At 40.3% G+C, this 20,271-nt stretch overlaps 5 protein-coding genes across 6 annotated transcripts; 2 read left to right on the plus strand and 3 right to left on the minus strand.

Annotated features, from left to right (window-relative positions):
• Window positions 1-358: 358 nt before the first annotated feature.
• Window positions 359-1,180, minus strand: cunh1orf74 (chromosome unknown C1orf74 homolog). The gene has a single exon (XM_069678435.1). The coding sequence runs from the start codon at window positions 1,178-1,180 to the stop codon at window positions 389-391; it is 792 nt and encodes a 263-aa protein (XP_069534536.1). The 3' UTR covers window positions 359-388.
• Window positions 830-3,372, minus strand: tomm6 (translocase of outer mitochondrial membrane 6 homolog (yeast)). Of its 2 annotated transcripts, none has more exons than XM_069678437.1 (3): window positions 3,242-3,372; window positions 1,545-1,668; window positions 830-915 (listed from the first exon to the last, which is right to left on the minus strand). In XM_069678437.1, the coding sequence occupies exons 1-2, from the start codon at window positions 3,337-3,339 to the stop codon at window positions 1,572-1,574; spliced, it is 195 nt and encodes a 64-aa protein (XP_069534538.1). In that variant the 5' UTR covers window positions 3,340-3,372; the 3' UTR covers window positions 830-915; window positions 1,545-1,571. The 2 variants fall into 2 exon arrangements, with proteins under 2 accessions (XP_069534538.1, XP_069534537.1); XM_069678436.1 differs by lacking the exon at window positions 830-915 and adding an exon at window positions 1,350-1,439.
• An 84-nt stretch (window positions 3,373-3,456) lies between these two features.
• uqcc2 (ubiquinol-cytochrome c reductase complex assembly factor 2) lies at window positions 3,457-5,237 on the plus strand. The gene is made up of 4 exons (XM_069677956.1): window positions 3,457-3,622; window positions 4,474-4,548; window positions 4,906-4,972; window positions 5,062-5,237. The coding sequence occupies exons 1-4, from the start codon at window positions 3,485-3,487 to the stop codon at window positions 5,166-5,168; spliced, it is 387 nt and encodes a 128-aa protein (XP_069534057.1). The 5' UTR covers window positions 3,457-3,484; the 3' UTR covers window positions 5,169-5,237.
• Window positions 5,238-5,402: 165 nt separating this feature from the next.
• Window positions 5,403-7,836, minus strand: tspo (translocator protein). Its single transcript, XM_069677954.1, has 4 exons — window positions 7,485-7,836; window positions 6,473-6,648; window positions 6,241-6,379; window positions 5,403-6,126 (listed from the first exon to the last, which is right to left on the minus strand). The coding sequence occupies exons 2-4, from the start codon at window positions 6,643-6,645 to the stop codon at window positions 5,953-5,955; spliced, it is 486 nt and encodes a 161-aa protein (XP_069534055.1). The 5' UTR covers window positions 6,646-6,648; window positions 7,485-7,836; the 3' UTR covers window positions 5,403-5,952.
• Window positions 7,837-13,642: 5,806 nt separating this feature from the next.
• On the plus strand, window positions 13,643-19,830 carry frs3 (fibroblast growth factor receptor substrate 3). Its single transcript, XM_069678898.1, has 6 exons — window positions 13,643-13,701; window positions 13,824-13,912; window positions 14,056-14,242; window positions 16,017-16,178; window positions 17,980-18,101; window positions 18,184-19,830. Exons 2-6 carry the CDS (start codon window positions 13,847-13,849, stop codon window positions 19,504-19,506), a joined length of 1,860 nt encoding a protein of 619 aa, XP_069534999.1. The 5' UTR covers window positions 13,643-13,701; window positions 13,824-13,846; the 3' UTR covers window positions 19,507-19,830.
• The last annotated feature ends 441 nt before the right edge of the window (window positions 19,831-20,271 follow it).

Here is a 20,271-nt window from a genome sequence, read left to right on the forward strand (position 1 = left end):
GCACCACATACTATCAGTTCTTTCTTTAGGATGATTCAGACAAGGGTAACACACTTCAAAATAGACCTTTTCAAATAAGGAAATGTGACTTGTCTAGTAGGAAATAACACTATGATGGCTCCATGAGTGTGAGTATGCTCACACGAAATGAGGAAAAGGTTTCTATTATTTTTTTCTATTAAAATAAAATATAATTTTACGGCTCACAATGAGGTTTTCTTAAAAGTGCATGATCTCGTTTCTCCTCATACAGTGGAATACTTGAAGCATGTGATTTTATGGAAACAATATATTAAATCACATGATCAGAAAAAATCAGCCATTCAAAGAAATCAAGTAAAACTGACATATTCTCTAACAGTTTATTTAAAGACAAACATATGCAACATTACAAACAGACTGAGGGCAGAGTGACTGTGGACTGACAAACTGTAAGATCCTTTAGGACATTTTGCTGCTGAAATCTCTCCTGTAAACAAAGCCTCCAGTTCTCCAGCTTGGATTGCATCTCTTCGAGCAGAGCAGTCGGCACGCTGAAGGAGAACAGACAGCATCTGTGGCTCGTGGTATCTGCCTGCCATGTCACTGAAGCTGTAGTCACCGTCAGGGGAGTCATAGACAGACAGTTTTCAAAACTCTTGTTCTGATCGAACCAGTAGGCGACCGGGTAACCCAACAAAAGGCCGAACACTGTGCACAGGTTCCATTCATCCGATTTCTCTCTGACACAATGAGGTTTCTCAGCCTCCTTCAGGTGTTCCAGCTCTCTCAGGAGAAGCAGTAAATCGCGTGTCGTGCTCTTCAGCTCCTCTCTGAGCGGATCGGTGATGGTGGGCTTCTCCAGCGAGTGGCAGACGTCAATCACAGCCGCGTTGCCGTCGTGAAACAGCTGCTCTACGTTCAATCTGGCTGTAACTGGATTGACAATAAGAGTGTTTCCATTTAAATCCAGAGTGAGAAGTGATTTAGACACAAGCTGGGAGGACTGCAGGGAGCTCAAGTACTGCTGCACCTGATCCGCGCTTGCACCGTTGCTATCATACAATAAAGCTGGTTTCAATCCCAAATCTAAAGCCGAGACCTGAGCAGCCAGGTCCAGACTCTGAGAGACAGACAGGGACTTTCTACCAGCAGACAGACATTTACGAGCCGCAGCAACAAAGAGCTCCTGAGTGGACATAGCAGCGAAATCACGACACACTTGAGGATTTCAAAATGAAAGCTATTTCAGAATGTATGGGGCGACAGTGACAAGAACAGAGACCTTGATTAATGTAAATATTTCTAGAAACCTATAATGACATGAAACAAGATGTTCTACAGGAAATTGAGGCAATGTCAGTTCAACAAGGGGATTTGTTTTCAAAGTGTAACTAGTAATGGAAGTTTCATGATAATTTATTCATGTCCCTTGTTTCTTATTTGTTGGTCCAAGACACCTGAAAGAAAAATGGTCAAACCAATTACTTTGATCAAATAATTGGTAACCTTGCCATCAGAAAAATAAATAAATAAATAAAGTAAATTAATAAAGATGATCTCACCATCATCCCGGATATGTTTTGATGAGGTTATGTCACAGGCTGCGGAGACATCAGGTCAAAATCTGAGAGATTTCTTGCAACCCAAACACCGGCTGCAAACAAGCCCAGGTTGACCAGAAGATTCCTAAAGACAGAAAAAAAGTTATCATGTTCAGACTCACAAATAATAATACGCTCATTCATAATTAAAAGTGTTGAAATTGTCTCCCCCTTCTGGCAGTGAAGGTAAGTAGACAAATACTGCTAAAGCCTGTGTATGACCTTTCCTTGACCTTTCAGCCCACTCAAAGGATGAAAAGCCAGTTATCAATGTTTCTTCTCACCTTTGATTGCTTTCATTTTTTGTCTCAAAGCCACCCTCTGAACACAAAGTTTATTTTTTATCTAGAACATCAGAAACTTCTCTTGGAGGCTTCTTGGATTATTCAGTCATAGACTTCATCATACTCCCAGCTGCTCTCGGTTACTCTTTCTCTTTGCTTCATTTGGCCAAATTAAGAGGTCCTTTCGTGAAAATGATCTGCTACGTCCCCCTTTAATCCCTGTTTCTTTCACTATGCAGTGTGTACAGTTTTTCTTTGGAAGTTACAAATATCATGGTCTGACTGTTACTTTGGATAAAACTAAATAGTGTTAAAATACAGACAAAACTGAGCAGAGAGGAAGGGTCATGATAAGCTACCCAACAGAGATCAAACCAAAGAATTTGCGGTTACATGGGCGTCCCAAAAAATAGGCCACAGGGAAACCCTGTGTAACTTTAAAAGGATCCATTTTTGGAAATAATATATATATTGATATGTATTTTAATTATTATTTTTTTTAGATATAAAGACTTTACAAATGACACATATTTTGGCTATTCTGTACTGCAATTCTGGATCAATTCTCGATTGATAAAGGCCCGATAACGGCAGATCTGCAACAAGTCTGTGTTAGACAATATATCCATACAGACTTTTTTTTTCATCTATTAGGGCTGGGCAATATGATAATACATATTGTTAAAACAATATGAAAATGTCTATCGTATGTGTTTTTCTATATCGTCTCTTTCATGAAGTCACAAAACCAGCAGCTGAACTGCTTTACAGCAATTTTTTTACGTCATTTTGACAACACTTTACTTTCTGATCCTTGCAATCCAGTCCAGAAAAGGGCTCAGGCTCAGCCCAAGCGAAAACGGAAACTAAGTACTTTTTATTTGTCAAATATTTAATTTAAACAGGATTATCCAGAAATAGGCTTTACCGTGTGGTTAATTCACATAGCCTAATTATTTGTTAAATTACCAGAAAACATTATATATCGTGATATATATATCATTATCGAGATACTTTATATGGATTTTCTCCAAGACAGTCTCCCCAAAGATCCAGGAATTGCACAAGGACCCACAAAGGTCATGGCAGTGAATATTTAGTTTAAATGGTTTCCCGAGCTGTCAAACTACTAGTAGACGTACAGAGGGCCTGGGGCTTACGGTTGCCCCTTAAGTTCTTGAACCACTGGGCAGTTGCCCACTTTTCCTGTTTTATCATCCAGCTTTGAAAGTGATGAATAAGTGGGTTTAACTATTTCAAACACCCCTGAGGGATTGGACGAGACAAGGCCATATCTAACAACGTGCTAACGTAAGCTACGGGCAACGACAACACCGTTCAAACACATTAACATTACACATTATTTTAGCTCACCTTCTGAAGTCATTCCTATCTGTTGCGAACCGACAAGCCGAACCGATCCACTCCATCACACCTTGGGAAGAGCTCTTTTTGCCGTTTGATCCACTCATCTTGCTAACGTGCGGCGTAACGACAGCAACGGCAACGAGGGGAACTGAAAAGACGAGGAAGACTTTCGATGTAACACAGGTACGGTGTGCGATAAAGCTCAAAACTCAGACGTCCTGTCGAACTCGAAATATTATATATCCGAAGATGTCTGCCACCAGGTACCGTCGGTTTTTAAAGCTATGTGAGGAATGGCCACGGGACGAGTCCAAGAAAGGCCGTGATTTGGGGACGTTTCTGCGGCAGAGAGTAGCTTCAGCCTTCCGCGAGGGCGAAAACACACAGGTATAGCGGATTAACTGACACAACACACGACTCTCCGTCTGCTAACGTTAGCTACACAACAGACTGAGCTTAGCTAAGTGGATAACTGACGGTAAGAGAGCTAACAGCAGTCGACCTTGCCTGCCCTGGTCAATGATTGATACTTGAGAAGCCTTTTTTAATATGACCATTATAAATGCAGCTTTGAAGGCCATGCTCTTCAACTAGTGCCAGTGTTTTCCTTTATAACACAGTTTAAACGAACCAGCTGGAAAGAAATCAAAATGATGAAGGAAGTGTTTCATAAGTGGTTATTGCCCAAACACTAATGTACAGTTTTGAGGTATTCGGAGTGTTGCACTTGAGTAATTCCAATTTCTGCAATTATATTTAACAACATGTCAGAGAAAATGTTGTTCTTTTTGCACCACTTAATTTATTTTAAGGGTAAGTATCATGGTAAGACCATTATTGGAATATAGAAGTAGACACCGATAACTGAGAGTTGTAAAAACCGATATTGCCCAGTAATCTTATTTAACCACACATATGAACGACAAAGACAAAACTAATGACGTATTATCCTAGTTAGTAATTGGCCTATAATCCTTATATAGTAGTTTGAACAAACTGAAATCATTGTGTTGTACAACCTTTAGTTGCCAAATACTTTTGAGGTTAATAAATGTTATTTCAAACGTGATGTATTGTGGAATGGTTATGACATCTCTATTTTCCTGGTTTAATGTTACATGTCTTATGGGATAACTGAAGTTGTATTTTTCTACGATATAGCTTATGCTAGCATTTACATTGTTCACAACTGGAATTTGAGTTTCTAGCACCTGACATACATGTGTTTTTTTCACCAGATTTCAGATCCAGAGAAGTGCGACCAGATGTATGAAAGTTTGGCCCGCATTAACGGCAACGTATACAGACAACGAGTAAGTAAAGTACATATATCTGCTAAGTCTTTGCACTAAGTGCATGTCCATCATATTAATAACTTATTTACCTTAACTTTAATCATCTTTGTAAATATTTTATATATTTTATAGTCAGTACAAAGTATAAACTTTAGATACTGTCTTTTCTATGAAACTTTTCTTTTATTTAAAACTTGGATAAGACACAGTGTGCGTACCCGTACCTGAAGATTAAAATGTTTAATCCTTTCCTGTTCAGGTTTTAACATGAAAATATGCAGAAAATCATAAATTGAAAAACTTCTCCATAATATGTATTCACTTAACTTTATCATCAAGTGTGAAACATATTTGACATATTCTGTCTGTTCACAGTTTCCTCGTGTAAGAGACACAAGCTTTACTGGAGTCACAGTGGAAGAGTGTAAAGTGCTTTTGTCAGGTATGAACCCACAAACCACTCTTTTTGTTTAGGACTATGTTTGTTAAACACTTCTTGTTGTAGTTAACTTTGTCTTTGTTGTCGTACAGGGAGTGTGCAACAGATGGATGAGGAGAAAAAGGGTTTGTGGAAGACTTTAATGGAGAGATTCTCCAAATCACCAGAAGACGTTCCAGAGAAAGCGCCTGAGAAATAACTTTTTCTCCAGCTTTCCTTTTTCTTTTCTCTTTGCATGTATAGAAATAAAGTTTATTGTTGCTACTTTTATGGACTCTGGTAGGTTTTATGTTCTATCATGTCTATCATAACCATCTTATCTGTGCTCGTAGCCTGTAGCTTTGATGTAACATTGGAAGGTTGATTAGAGAGGAATTCCCACCCAAAAACATAAATTAGATTAAAAATAATTTCAATAGATTTTAAAGAAGCTTTATTTTTATTGGGTTATAGCAGTAACTTCAGAAATAAAATTCTTCATCATGAACTCACACATAGGACATTCTTTACATAAAAAAAAGCAAACAAATGCAGTTTTTCACTTTTCCTTGAAAAGAAGAATCAATGTAAAAATCTATTTCATTTACTTCAATTAAAGCATGAAGCCAGATCAATATTGCAGATATGTATTAGTGGCAGATATTTATTTATAGCAGGGTCTTCTTTTAGGTAACGGCACTGTGGAAAAGACGGATCAGGCAGGTTGTTTCACAGTCAAACATTCAACTGATCCTCCAACCAGTAACACACCTGCTCAGGTGTAACATGCTGCCGTCTCGTGTTCTGTGGAAGACCGTAAAGAACAATCTGCTGGACGAACTCTTGATTTTTTTTTTTTTATATATATTTTTCACATTAGTCAACATATTTGCAGGTAATAATTGATCTTTAAAAAGCAGATATTGTAATGTCAACCCTTGGCGAAATCAGTAGGAGATTTGAATTCAAAGGATTCAAAACGTCAAAGCGCGGAGAAGTGTCTCCTACTCTTCTTTTTTCTCAGGGTTGTCTCTCCATATGCAGTAGTTGAGGGAGGTGGCGAGGCACAGCCAGGACAGGTAGGGTGCCATCAGCAGTGTCGCCGTGCGGCTGATGCTATACCAAGACACCATTGTGGCTCCAACAGTCCCAGTGAGAAGCACAATCTCAAAGAAAGCCTAAATTGGGTAAAGAGAAGGTGTTTAATGGTCACAGATGTAGCATATTCAGCTGTGACATCTTTCATAACCTTCATATATTGTGAGAAATAATTACATGTGTGTAAGAGTTACCCATTTCATCTTGTGTGCTCCAAAGAAGATGGGAGTCCAGGCCCAGTTCAGAGCTAGCTGCAGCCCATAAAGTCCCAGTGGAACCACTGCATCCTCAGTGAAACCTCCCAGCTCTCTCCACACCAGGTAGGAGCCATACCTGCGGAACAAGGTTTAAAACAGGATAATTTAGATGAGAAGGTTGCATTAAGAACAATAAAAGACTGTAGGATCCATTCTTACTGATGCTTACCCCATGCCTGTATACAGACAGGTCCACACTACAGGGAATGCTGCATTGGGTGGTCTCCATGATGGTTTCTGCAGGGTTGGGTACCAGGTCTTTACCTCTTTGCGTGTGACATAACCACCATAGAGCCCTCCCAGGTGGGGCAGGGCGGTCATTCCTAGCATTGGCAGCCACATGGTCTGAGATAAAGGCAGGACACATGTAACTGTTTAGCCTCTTTACCGACAGAGTACCAAAACTTTTCTGGTATATCAGAGTGTGTCAGTAGCAGAGCCAAAACATGGCGCTGAAGGACGTTTTAAAGCTTCACGGATGTGTGCGAACTGCTACGTCAGGTGATGGTTCTCTTGATTTTTATTACTTCATTTTTTTTATGTTTAATACTCTCAACACTGTCTGCAGCATATGTTGCAGAGCATCACAGTTCTGCACGAGAATTGGTTGACAATGTAGAGTGATGTTAACTGTTTTTTAATTAATTTGTTGACAGCCTTCTGTATATTTTCATATCAGTTTAAAATTGTTGCGCATTATACAAAACAAGGGTCAATTTTATTCATCTCAAAACCTCACTTCACCAATCGCTGTATCAGTAATGTGTCAATTTTCCCTCCAAAAGCGGTATCCGTATCGGCCTCAAAAATCTCAAAAAGTTATTTTTTTTGTCTCGCAAAAAAAAGACCAATGGCAGAAGGTTAAGTAAGATAAAAATGCACTCAAAACGGCTACATTTACAAACTTCAGGAAACCACAGACACATTTGATTGGACAAACGTAACTGTCACGTGACAGGCGCTCTACATAATACAAAATAAATTCATTTTTATACAACAGATAAATGTGCTAATGTTAAACTAATCTGTCCTTATGTGAGAGACGCACTTTTATTCGGACGCATACACACAAAGTTAAAAGGCCCAAAGTTTCGTTGGCGTAAACAAACCGTCACATGTGTTTTCACTGTCTTAACATTGAAGATCGTTTACAAACTGTGATGTTGCCATGTGTTACTTACTTTTCACTCAGCTGTCAGATCCTCCGTCAGGTATATGTACAGTATGTATGTTGTTCTGTCGGACTACACATCTACAGTTTTCGCTAGATCCCCAGGCATGCTGCAATATTGTGATGTAAGTATGTAGAGCAGGCAGGGCTGTCTTATCTTTGTGTTCACACCTCTGGCACTCCCAAAGGCACTAGAGCTTTGTCAAGAGTATGACGTCGCAGCGTGGTTAGCAACGATTGGTCGCCAGGACGAAAACAAGTGGGGACTGACCGTTGGTGGAGTATTTTGGTAGCTAAATAAATATCGTTTTATAACGCTACTGTGGTCCTTAAGAGTCCAAAGGTCACAAAATACACTCGTTAACGTGTGCTTACTTCCTGCTCGGCCAGTTGTCATATATTTCCGCGTTGCTTATAAAACGCACACAACTGGAGACGTGACTGGAATGACGACAGCAAAGAATAAACAACCGTCAAGATAAATCCCGCCCCGTCCAACAACTTCTTCCAGCAGTTTCTACTAAAAACTTGTATGCTATTGGCTAGGTAAAGTTGATGTACCTGTTAAATGTTTGCATAGTTGCAAAATGCGAGCTTGAATGCATTTAAACTCATTAGGGTCTGCATACACATTTGTTAACATGTAAATAATATGTGGTGCAACATGCTTTTCAATAACGTATTTAACCATGAACATGCAAATAAAGCATTTTTGTATTTTACTTTGAATGATAATAATAATAATTAATAATAATAATGATGATGATGATACTAACTATTTGTATTGCAATTTTTAAAATAGGCAGTTACAAAGTGCTTCACATAGGGAGTGCACGAATCAAATCCCAAACTACCGACTGGTAGACACGCATTCATACATAACAACATACATACATTCATACATGCATACATACATACAACCAGCATACATTCATACACAGACAGAATTTATGAAAACACTGACCTACAGAAGTTTACAGACCACAGATTCAGTGGACCTGATGAACTGGAGAAGACTGTTCCAGAGTTTCTTGATTTGAAATGTGATAGAAGAACTGATAAAAGGCCCTTATCAGATGATCGGAGAGGACGGCTGGTGAAATAAGGGCTCAGTAGTTCTGTTATGTATGCAGGTGCCAGACCATGCAGGGCCTTGTATGTAATTAATAAAAATTGGAAACTGATTCTGTTCTTTACTGGAAGCAAGAATTTGGGTGATATGAGACTGATGACCTGTATTTGTTCATAATCTAGCTGCTGCATTTTGTAACAATTATAGCTGTGCTATTGAGGACTAATAATGCCTGTGAGGGAGTTACAGTAGTCTAAAAAAGAAAAGATTAAGGTGTGTGCTAGAAGTTTGATGTGTTTAGCTGTTAGCATAGGTTTGATTTGAGCAATATTTCTCAACTGAAAGAAGCAGGACTGAACGAGTTTAATGACATGAGGTTCAACATTTTGATATTGCTCAAAATTCTTAAAGGGGGTCTTGCTATTACCGGCAAGTGGAACGATATAGTGACTGACGTCCTTACTGAAATAATCATGGCCGATTACAAGGACCCCAGTTTTACCGGGATTGAGATGGAGGAAATTGGGACTTCCAATTAGAAACAGAGGGTAGACAGTCGTGGAGGGAGGTAAGATTGTTGCGGTAAACTGGGTCAATCAAAAAGAACAGCTGCATATCGTCAGCATAGCAATGCTAGAGGTATCACAGACAGAATGAAGCCACTCATCCAGATATAGCATATATAAAGAAAACAGGATTAGACCCAAAATTGACCCTTCTGGGACCCCACATAAAAGGGGGGCAGAGGAAGACACATTGTTAATATGAACATTGAAGTGTCTGTCTGACAGGTATGAAGTGAACCATTTAATTGCAGTACCAGAGATGCCTTCCCAGTTTGATAATCGATCAATTAAAATGGAATGATCAGTGATGTCACAACGGTCTAATAAAACAAAAATGGAGAATTCCCCTCTATCTGCACACTCAGAACGTCCTTCGTTACTGCAGTTCCAGTTCTGTGTTGTTGATGGAAACGAGATTGAAATTGATCAAATATGTTGTGCCCTGCAACCAGTTGGGGAATGCTGATGAACGACAACTTTCAAGGTTTTTTGGAATGCTGACGAGGCTGTTATTACTCTCTACTTTAAAAACCCTATGGATGTGTTTCAGCTCTTCAGAAAGACCAACAAAGCCTCCATGTAAAAGCGACATACAGGTACCGACAGTGACAGCATGTCGCGAGGGTCTGCATACATCACACATAACTAGCTGACTACTAGTATCAGCACTACACTGCATATGTGGAACATATCAAGATTTGACAGTGAGAGTAGAAAATCTTGACGTCCTCTGAGTGTGCTTGGGCAGATGATGATCAGAAACTTGCTTTATAGCACCTGTAACATACAGCCATTGGCCTGTAACCAAACCACACAATGATTCCAATGTGTCCTGGAGTTGGCCAACACCTGTAAATCATTGGGTTGAGTATTTTTAACTTTTTATTTGATTTCAACTATGCTTTAAAGGTGGTGATGATTTTAGGTAGTAAATATTTTGTTGAATTTGTGTTGCTCTATATGTTTTTAATTTTTTTTTTAAATTATAAATGACAATCCTTGCGATAGAACAGTTAGGACTTTCAAGATCTCCAAGATGCTTGGAGGTCTAATAGGTTTTAAATAGGTGTTTTTTGAAAATTGCATATATCATTGAAAATTCTTTATATCCCATCTTTTTTCTATACATATACAGTACATAAATTACATAATAATATATAATACATATAATACATACATTATCTCAAAAACTTTAAATGGAAAATCCCCAAATTATGAAAAAGAAAATGTGTTTCCTTTTGCAAAAGTTTAATTCCTAGACAGAAAATATTACCTTTTAAAATTTAGTTAAGTCCATCCTGGGTGTGTGCGTGCACTGGGGTCTTCAAGTTTCCAATTTAAACTTTATTTCAGCTACATGCTGAATCTGAACCGACTGTCATCGCAGTTTTAATATCACTAAATCCTGCTCATACCTGCACGTACTGAATTCAGATTTAAAGAAAAGCTTAAAAATTTGAGAAATAAGTTGATTTTCTTTCTTACTGGGGATTAGGCTGGATGAGAAGATTTTACCACTCTACTTAAAAAAAATGTATATTATATATATATAATCACCAGTTAGCTTAGCTTATCGCAAATACTACAACTGTTCCTAATATCAATATTTAGAAACCTGAATACATTTACAGTGCACTATATCTACAGCCCGCCTCCACTATCCTGTGCCCTTAAAAATTTCACAGAGGCACACGTGTCCATACTTGGGAAATCTGATAATCTGATGGGCCATATTTGATAAATATGAAATTAGCTTATGTGACTCAGGAATTACACAGAAAAAAGGTTATTAAGTGTCCAGAATCTAAATTAGTGCTCACTGTTGACTAAATCATTTGGTGTTTAGGGAACTGTGAATGAGGTAGTTAAATTTGACACAGACGAAATATTCCAATAACTTCCTTTTCTGATTACCTAGCTGCTAGTCCTGCACACAATCTCCAATTGTTGTTCTATAAACTTTGTTTGTTTATATTACACTTAAACGCATTATACGCTACAAGATATAAAGGGTTAGTTAGTGTGCTTTAAAGCTATTGGAATGTTCATTTTGTAATGTTTGGACAGAGCTAGGCTAGCTAGTTTCCCCTGTTTACAGTTCAAAGGCTAAACTAAGTTTCATATTTATAGTATAGACATAAAAGTTATATGAATGTTTTTTCTTAACTTCCCAAATATTGCCAAGTACCTTAAAGGAACTTTTGGTTTGTGTTGATTTTGGCGCCCCCTGTGCACAAAGCCGTACTTCTTATCTATTTGCTGACTTTGTCCTGTACATGCTTAAGTGATGGTTTTTAACCAAAAATCGCATCCTGCTTTCTTTAACAGTCATAAGTATCACTCACTTGAAATTTTTGCCCTTGAAAATGTAAACAAAGGCAGCGTGCAGTTAATCGCTTCGTCCCTTCCCAAGCAGTTTCAGGCATTTAAAATAACTATATAGAAATAATCAATGTTGTCGCTGATGGTCTGATTTGTTTTTGTAGGTCATATAGAGTAATCAAAATTATTTTCTGTCTGTTTCATAACGAGCAACAAACTCCTTGAATAAAAATGTTGCCTTATTTCGCAGATAAATCCAAGATAATTAAATATTAGACACACAAAACAATAAAAAATGAGTGGATTATGAGTTGATTGATCACTGATAGGACTTAAAAAGTCATACACACATTCACAAACACAGATGTGATTGTTTGCAGTGAAATCAGCTGATCACTGGTAGTGGGTAGAGATGTTTTATCCTTCCAGCTTGGTGGGTTTTTTGCCCCTCCTCCTGTCCATCAGGCAGGCACACCTTTCCTCCCTGGTCCTCCAGCGTTCCTTACCTTCTTGTCGCTTCTCTCAGCCTCGTTGTCTGGCGGTGAACTCTCACCCCAGCTGCTTGGGAAATGTCATACAGGCAGAGGCCCGTGCTGCAGTAGGGGGGCGTAATAGGAGGAAAAAATAACAACATTTTCACTGCTCTCACTGCATCTTTTATTCGCCTCTCTGCCGTGCAAGTGCCACATCCCGCTCCAGCCAGCAGCAGCAGCCGCCGCCACCGATACCCTCTCGCAGTCTCAATGCTTATTTCGCATTAGGGCTAATATAAAAAAAATCCGTGCCAGACATGTGAGTAGCAAACCATCGCTGTCGTTCTCCACTTACCCGTTGACTGCTATGTACCCACGCTATTGTATACTCACACCAAAGGGAACAAATGGTCATTGAACCGTGTCGTTGTGCGTTTAGTGTCAGTGTGCTGGTTTCACGGTAGCATGGTTGTGCCGTGGAGTCTGTGCACATTGATGCGGGAGATGAAGCCTCGCTGTCGGCTTGTTTTGGAGCTCTGCGTCGGCTTGGCTAATTGAGCAAAAAAAAAAAAAAAGCTGTGATTTTCTGCTGTAAATAGCCCAGATGGAGGGAAAGCCCCTTCAATCACTGTTTGGTTATGACAAGTGTGTAACATTTCTTAATGCCCTGCTCGCATTGAGTAGAGGAAGCTGTGGCTGTGGTGTGTGTATGTGGTGTGTGTGAGTCCAGCCTGGCATCTCCAGTCAGATGTGGAGGCCCAGGTTAGAGCTCACATAATGCGGCGGTGTTGATCTGAAATCTGTCTGTAGGGCTCTGTAAGGGTGTCAAGGAGCAGAAATCACAGGGGTGCTGATTTTTTAGGACGTTGTTGATGTTTAGTGTCTAATGAAAGAATTTTTCTGGAGCTCAAATCGCATCTTGTCCCGTGCCTATTGTTTTTATTTTCCTCTCCTGATTTTAAAATGCACAACTGGTCTGCTAATGTATAGAATGTTTTTAAGAAAAATTGCACATCATTCTTAAAATAATTTGAAGTATTTGGTTGAATTTGCTTGTGCAACAAAAGATCTTAACTCAAGGTTCAGCTTGGATTTTCTGCTGTGGTTGCACAGGATGCCTCAACTAGTTTATCAGTGTTCAATTTAAAATCTGGATACAAATCAGGTCAAAACTAGCGTGAATGGAATTATGAATTTATTTTTAAGTGAAATCAACAAAGAAACTTGATCATATTTTTTAAGGCTGATCAACTGACGTGAAGTGTCAGCTCTGCTGCTGATCTGGAGTATGGAATCAGCGCATCTTTACCACTACACTTTTACTCCACGTGTAAGATATATTTCATAGCAGACCAACAGGAAGAGTCTCAGAAATACTAAACTGTAACTGCTACTTTGTCACTGAAAGTCAGAATGTTACATGTTTTATAAGCAGGATTTTAAATATTGTTAATATTTGGTTTATTTGAAGGCTTTTCTCTGCGATGGATAATATAGAGGTGGCAGGAAATGATGTGAGAAAGAGAAGGGAGGACATGCAACAGGTTCAGCATCCTACAGGATGTCCACCTGTATTTCTGCTACAATTAGCAAAACTTTTAAGTGATATTTGCTGGCAAGTGACGTTCAAGTTTTCTGTGTAAACCTGAGTGTTGTTCACGGTTTCAGGGGGGAGAGCATCATGCTTCTCTTGAAGATGTCAGTCCAGCAAACCAACTGGCTTGAAACGACGCTGCCCAGTCGAAGATCCTGGGATTGAGGCGTAAATCCCTTTACACTGATGGCCTGGACTGAGTAAGAAGTTTGTGTCTGTTCCCTGCAGTGGACGTTCAGTGTTGTTCTGTCTGATGTGGATAACTGTCTTTAAATTGCTAATATTGTAAGAGGAATCAGGTGATGATGTTTGTTTATGTCAGGTTTCAGCTGGCCTGCTGAAGCTATGGGGAGCTGTTGGAGCTGTCTGTACAGAGACCCCATCAGAGACAACCATCTCACCAAATTTAAGGTCAGTTAGAACTAAATACATTTCTTCTTCTACACTTTTATTGTGTGCATTTTTTTCTTATTATCACCTGTATAATGCCACTGATTGATAATCAGCACTTACATTTCCCTCTCTTCCTGTTACATCTCTACTTCCTGTCCCAGGTCACCAATGTGGACGATGAGGGCAACGAGCTCGGCTCTGGGATCATGGAGCTCACCCAGACCGAGCTCATTCTTCACACACGTAAACGGGATGCCATTCGGTGGCCGTATCTCTGCCTGCGCCGCTACGGCTACGACTCCAACCTGTTTTCTTTTGAGAGCGGCCGACGTTGTCAGACCGGGCAGGGTAAGCATAGAGTTTCTCTTCCTTACTTAAAGAAGTTCCGCTTATTTATGCGTATCATCCAACATTTACACTTTTTATTTATATGTACTTTTTAAACCATTTTTATGATGTTGCTTAGTAGACCTCTTTTTTACTGAGGGTATTTTGACATGTCACATTTGAAAAAACAGATGTCAATAAGATTATTCACCATATTCATACACCAGCCAGTTTCCTTTGACATCTTGCTCAAGGTGGGATGCTCAAATTCAGTTATTACATCATACTGTTGCGTTTCAGGGAAATCTGATTATTGTTATAATTTCACCACTTTTCAACTGTTCAGTAACGGACAAGACATTTAGTGATAATCCAAAATATAGGGACATATTTTATGGTAAAAAAACACAGTCATTAACCCAATTGCTAGAAAGCAGCCAATGCTAGCATTCAATGACTAGCTAGCAAACATAGCAGTTAGCAAGCAATTTAACACTTTCCTATTCGATCCTGTAACACTATCAAACAATAATGTTACACTAATGACATTCAAAGACACAGCCCGTTTAATAACTATCAAATGTGGCCTATGACATTCATTTTCTGACATGTAAAGTGACAGAACTCGCTGTGTCAAGAAGGGGGGGGGGAAGCGTAAGGGAAAAGTCCAAACTCCAGGCTCCTGCACTGCTCGCCAGTCGCTGCTTGTAGGGGCTGTGAATGTGGGATTATAGTACAGAATTAGTGCAGAATGCATACCTTTAACATGGAGAAGTGAAAGACGAATGGTGTTTTATTTCATTGTAGTGAACTTTTAACCATTTGACTGTCACAATCGTCTCAGGAGTATAATACCCAACTAAAGAACACCTGTGGGCATCCTCTACACAGAATGTACTTAACCTCTTTATATGACTTGTTCATCACTAAGTGACAATGAATGGTTCAAGTTCGCTTTCTTTCATAAAGTTATGATTATGTATGTAAGCATTTGTTGTTATTGTTGTCAGATGTAGTGAAGTGCGGGTCACACAAGTTATAAGTACAGATTTTTGGAATACCATTTCTTACCGGGTACAGATTCTGACATGTCGACTATTGGCTGATGCAGAGTACCCTTAGATTCCCGTGCAATTAAAATTGAACATATTATTATTTTATGTTTTACATTCTGTGCTTGCATTGCACTGTTGTTGTTTGCTATAGCCATGTGGTAAATGACATGAAAACAGTTCTTCTTTGCTCCTCTAAAACAGTACTTCCCAGTTGCAGCCATTATATACGTTGTTACTGGGCAGGCTCCTGTTTTGGAAGGAAGAAGAAAAGTCGATTTGGGAGGTGTTATGGTTTGGGATCAGTGCAGTGACTGGCTTTATTGCCGATATCATTTACCGAATTATCTGCAGTATTGATGGTATTTCCGATACTGGTACTGATGTCTGAACTACTCTTGTTGCGAGAGGTATACTTTTTCTGGATCTAAGCGAAGTCTACCATGTCTCTTTGACACTGATCAAGTCTTACTTCAGCATGAATTGTACACATCACTGGTGTTCACCCATGTTGTGTTACAGGACAAGAGGCCCCCTATGTAAGCCTACAACATATAATAAACCTTGTAATATAAACAGTACAAACTCTCTGAAACATGTTATATATGTGGCCACAGGAACCTTTTTTTTAATAGAGGGACAAAATAACCATCTAATCCTACAAGTTCCTTGTTGTTTTATTTCAGCTGTATTAGTGACAAATCTTGTCCTAACAATCTTGTTCTTTTTGTTTGTTTGTTTAGGAATATTTGCATTCAAGTGTTCCCGGGCCGAAGAGATTTTCAATCTGCTCCAGGAGCTGATGCAATGTAACAGCATCAACGTGGTGGAAGAGTCAATGATGATGAGTCGCAGTGGTCACACACCAGAGATGGAGATGTCTCGCACACCACAGACTCCCAACAGTGAGTCACACCGCAGACACACACACACACACACACATACACACACAAGTCTTGCTAATTATACTCTTTGATAAATTGTGGAATTTGCATGCAGCTATACAGCAGTAAATGAAGCAGAATTTGTAAGCTATAAATAAACACTGTTTAAATTAAATCCACTGAGTCACAGGTACACATGTATTAATAAAAACAATAAATGGAGCATTGACAGAGCTTGTAGTCATACACTTACACTTAATATGGCCAGTTAGAGCACGACAAAAAGTTAGTGTTATATATTGTCCTGTTATATTGGAACAAATTCTTATATTAGATTAGAGCCCGACCATCAATCAATAAAGGATTGTTGAGGCCGATACGATATCAATTTTATAGAAAGAATTCACAGATTATTGATCTGGTGGCTGTATGGGATTTTTGATCTTCTATGAAAGTAGACCCTCTTATGTGGATTGAGCACTTATTTTACGACGATGCAACCATACTCAGGCACTGTTTTCTTTCTTAAACAAATTACTTGTTTAAAGACCATTACACTTTATTTTACATTCAAACAGTGCAGACCACTGTGACCTCAGCTGTGATGGTCTGCTACATGTGCTCAGTTTACTCTGACTGAGCGCTGCTGGACAAACTATATGATGACACCATATCTAATACTGATATATCTGTTATAAACACACACTGGCTTGATAATACCGGTTGACTGGTAAATTGGTCGGACATTAATTATGATGTTGTGGGTAGCTTGTCTATTTAAATGAGCAGTACTGTGACTGTGTCTTTGGTCACAGAGGTAGAGCGGATTGTGCACTATTTACAGGTTATACATTTTGAGTCCCAGCTCCTGCCACATGTGAAAGTCTAGTTTAGTGGCGGGACACTAAAGCATAATTGCATTAATTTATGAAGAGGATTTCCACATATATTCTTTATTCAATAATTCATAACTTCAAGTAAAGGCATTAAGTTTTTATCAAGTTATTTTCACTACTGAAGTGGCTAAAATAGCATATAATGCTAATGATTATAAAGATATTTTACCTGAACAGGACCAAGTAAATATGAATATGACAAATTACACAGATAATAGACTTTTTTTGTTACTCAAATAAACAAACATACACTGATGACACACTCTCCAGGTGCAACAGATCGATCGCTTTGAAATTCTGTCAATCATTTTGCACTTTGTAGCAGTTTTACAGACTGAAGGGAGACCTATTGTATCATCCCGTGGTGATACATGCAGTATTGTACCTTGATGTCCTCACACACAACATCATGGTTAAACCATTATTTGTGTCTTTGAAGCAGAATGTTACAGAAAGCAGCCAGTGGGGGTCAGTGTTAGAGCTGTGTTTGACAGCTGGCTTGTGCTGCTCCGTATTCAGTAGATCTGCTGTTGATCCACCGGATCACGAGAGACATCTAAACCGCGGCTAAACACGGATGATATCTGAAACATCCAACTTGATTTTTCTGGCAGTTGTGTTGAGTAAAGTGGGTGCACACTTGGGTTATAGTTATTTCACTGATGTGATTTAAAATTACATTATTATCATCCTAAAATAAATTATCAAATATGCTTGTAATTTTCAGTTAACTGACTCACCTTGTGAAGGCAAGCTTGGTGAAAACATGTGGGCAGTAGAACACTGTTGTTTTGACTTTTGTTGTTAAATAAGTGTATATTTAATAAGTGTATGTTAGTTATTTTCATAATACATAATTTTTAGGCTCCATTATCACAAATGGCACCTTGCATTTGTTTTTTAATGTCACATGATTGTGTGTGCAGCTCCAGGGTTTCCTGTCCAGGCTTTTCCCAATGGATATCCTGGTTATCCAATCAGAGGTGATTCCTCCCAGCCCTCTCTGGCTGATGATCATGGACACAGCCTCATGGGTCTGGAAGACCAGGTAAGACCTATCCGTGCCTCTTATAGTTCACTGTATCTGTAGCTAGTTCACAACATTATACTTTTTTTATTTTCTTTAACAGACCCACACCTATGTAAACACTGTTAGTATGGAGGGGGACCTCTCTATGCGTCACTGTGTGCACTCCCTGCCGGAGGTGCGGCCCAGCACCTTCCCTGAGACCACACGGGGATCCATGCCTGTCGGGGGCCAAGGGAATCTGCAGCCCAACCTGCGGCGCTGTCCCCTGGAGGAGCACAACGATCCTCAGGTGTTCTTACAGCCGTCCTCGCAGGAGGTCAAATTCATGCTGGGCCCCACACCAGCACAACGCCATCTGCTGGAGAGAGAGAGGGAGAGAGAGAGGGAGAGGCACGGGCTCAATCCTCACAGCCTTCAGCCAGTAGAGGGTGCAACAGGCTCAGAGACGGAGGGGGACGAGCCCTCTATGCACTTGTGCAACTCTCACTCCTATCACCATTTCCACCACCACGCGCACCGGCACCCGGGCCTCGAGCACGCAGACAGCTGCCAGAGCGGCGAGCTCACCTACGAGAACATCAACGGCTTGAGGAGCGCCAGGAAGCAGCGGCTGAGTCCCAGCAGCGTGTCGCAGTCTGTCGGTTCCAGCAGCAGCAGCAGCACCGGGGACAGTCACTCCCACTCCCTCCTGCACCCGCACGTCCACGGCCCTGCGTCTCTGCCCCCGCAGGGCTACGCCTGCGAGAGGGGCATGGGCGGAGGTCACCGTCGGACAGCTCTGCTCAACTACGAGAACCTGCCCTCTCTGCCGCCGGTATGGGAGTACAGCGCCCTGCAGCGGGACGAGGAACAGGAAGAGGATGATGATGAGCAGGATGAGGATGAGTACGAGGAAGAGGAGGAAGACTTTGATGAGTATGAGTTCTCTGAAGGCCCTGGGACACCCAACGGGTACCACCAGGACAGCCGGGGCATCCACAGAGACGCCCTGCAGAACTATGTCAACACAGAGCAGGTGCAGCCTCCCCGGCTCCGACACGCCTGCCCACCACATCCACGGGCGTGTCAGCCCGACCGAGGGGGGCGAATATTTAGCTTTGATTTCCGCAGACGATCGAGGTCAGGGGTCGGAGGCTGTGAGCACGGCCACATGCCTCCATCGCGGCAGCTGAACTACATCCAGGTGGACCTAGACGGAGAACCTCCCTGCCAGGCCCTCGGCGGCGGGGGTGCCCAGAACCAGCCACAGCACCAGCGCCTACCACCCAAAAAGTGTGGCCCACAGGCACCCCGGCGCAGCGAATGCTACGCTGTCATTGACCTAAAGAAGACCGCTGCCATGTCCAACCTGCAGAAAGCTCTGCCCAGGGATGATGGGACTTCCAGAAAGACTCGCCACAACAGCACAGACCTGCCTCTGTAAACGGTGTTCAGACTGAAGAGGAGCGATGAAGACAGATGAAGGCTTATTCTCATCTTAGCACACTGGACCCTTCACTGTCATCCATCCATTCAGTACAGGTACCTAATTAGAAACGTATCTGTGCATATAAAAGGAAATGAGAAATCTCCGAGGAGAATTTGCCATTTAATTCTGTGTTATTTATTAGATATGTGGTGTGAAGCTCTCTCAAGAAATTGGCAGTTTTAACTGCAAATACTGTTTGTTGGATAAATGAATATAAACATAAAATCATATACGTGTATGATTTTATGCTTAGCTATGACAAAGACAAGAGACCTCAGTTTTCAGTGGAAGCAGTCATTGCCATACTGTATGAGCAAATTTTTATTCTTACACCATCTTGTTCCTCTCCTCTAGTTTTTCTACATCCATGTGGTTCTTTGTTTAAATACTATGAGACTAACATTTGGGAAGAAGTCGGACTTTGTTGGCACGAAGGAAGGTTAATGGTTCCTCCATGATACTGGCCAATATTCATACCTCATCACAAGCATCGCAGTCTTATATTGTGGCTCGTAGAAGAGAGCATTATTTGTTATAATATGCGTACAGAGCATTTTGCACACAATCCTATGGAATTGTATTTTATCATATTTAAGGTAAAAGGTGTCTAAGAAAAGAGAATTATATGAAGAGAAGAGACGAATTATTCTAAACTGAATTATGGTAAAAGTAGCACACGCGGTTTAAAACGAGCTCCTTTCTGTCCACATGCAGCAAATG

Source organism: Semicossyphus pulcher, unplaced genomic scaffold, assembly GCF_022749685.1.
Source record: "Semicossyphus pulcher isolate SPU_LCO1_2020_fin unplaced genomic scaffold, fSemPul1.0.p SCAF_3, whole genome shotgun sequence".
Classification (NCBI taxonomy): Eukaryota; Metazoa; Chordata; class Actinopteri; order Labriformes; family Labridae; genus Semicossyphus; species Semicossyphus pulcher.